Here is a 264-nt window from a genome sequence, read left to right as displayed (position 1 = left end):
GGGTGATCCCAGCTCGACTTCCGAGGTTCCCCATCCTCGTCATCGTCCCAATTACTTTTAAACACAGAATCCTTTGTGTCGAACACTGGAGTCTGTGGTTCGTCTTTGAATCTCGGCGTCTGTCTGCTGCTGTCCCTGCCGCGACTTCTGTTGTATGGATGCTTTCTCTCCTGTGCACTTAATCTTTGATGCTTCAGTCGGGACTCCAGTCTTCGCTGAGCTTCCACATTTACTCCTCCTGTATGAGTCGGAGTTTCCTCGCCG

The 264-nt window shown here is 51.5% G+C and overlaps 1 protein-coding gene across 1 annotated transcript; it reads right to left on the bottom strand.

The window, feature by feature from the left end:
- Positions 1 to 8: 8 nt before the first annotated feature.
- On the bottom strand, positions 9 to 254 carry LOC108623965 (uncharacterized; the record flags this gene model as incomplete). Its single annotated transcript, XM_018022879.1, has 1 exon — positions 9 to 254. A coding segment is annotated over one exon (246 nt), but the record flags the coding sequence as incomplete, so codon positions are not given.
- Positions 255 to 264: the final 10 nt, after the last annotated feature.

This window comes from Ceratina calcarata, unplaced genomic scaffold (genome assembly GCF_001652005.2).
Source record: "Ceratina calcarata isolate Rehan_Ccalc_2016 unplaced genomic scaffold, ASM165200v1 scaffold29597, whole genome shotgun sequence".
NCBI lineage: Eukaryota > Metazoa > Arthropoda > Insecta > Hymenoptera > Apidae > Ceratina > Ceratina calcarata.
Note: the sequence above shows the minus strand (reverse complement) of the source record. Positions and strands in the feature narration are given on the sequence as shown.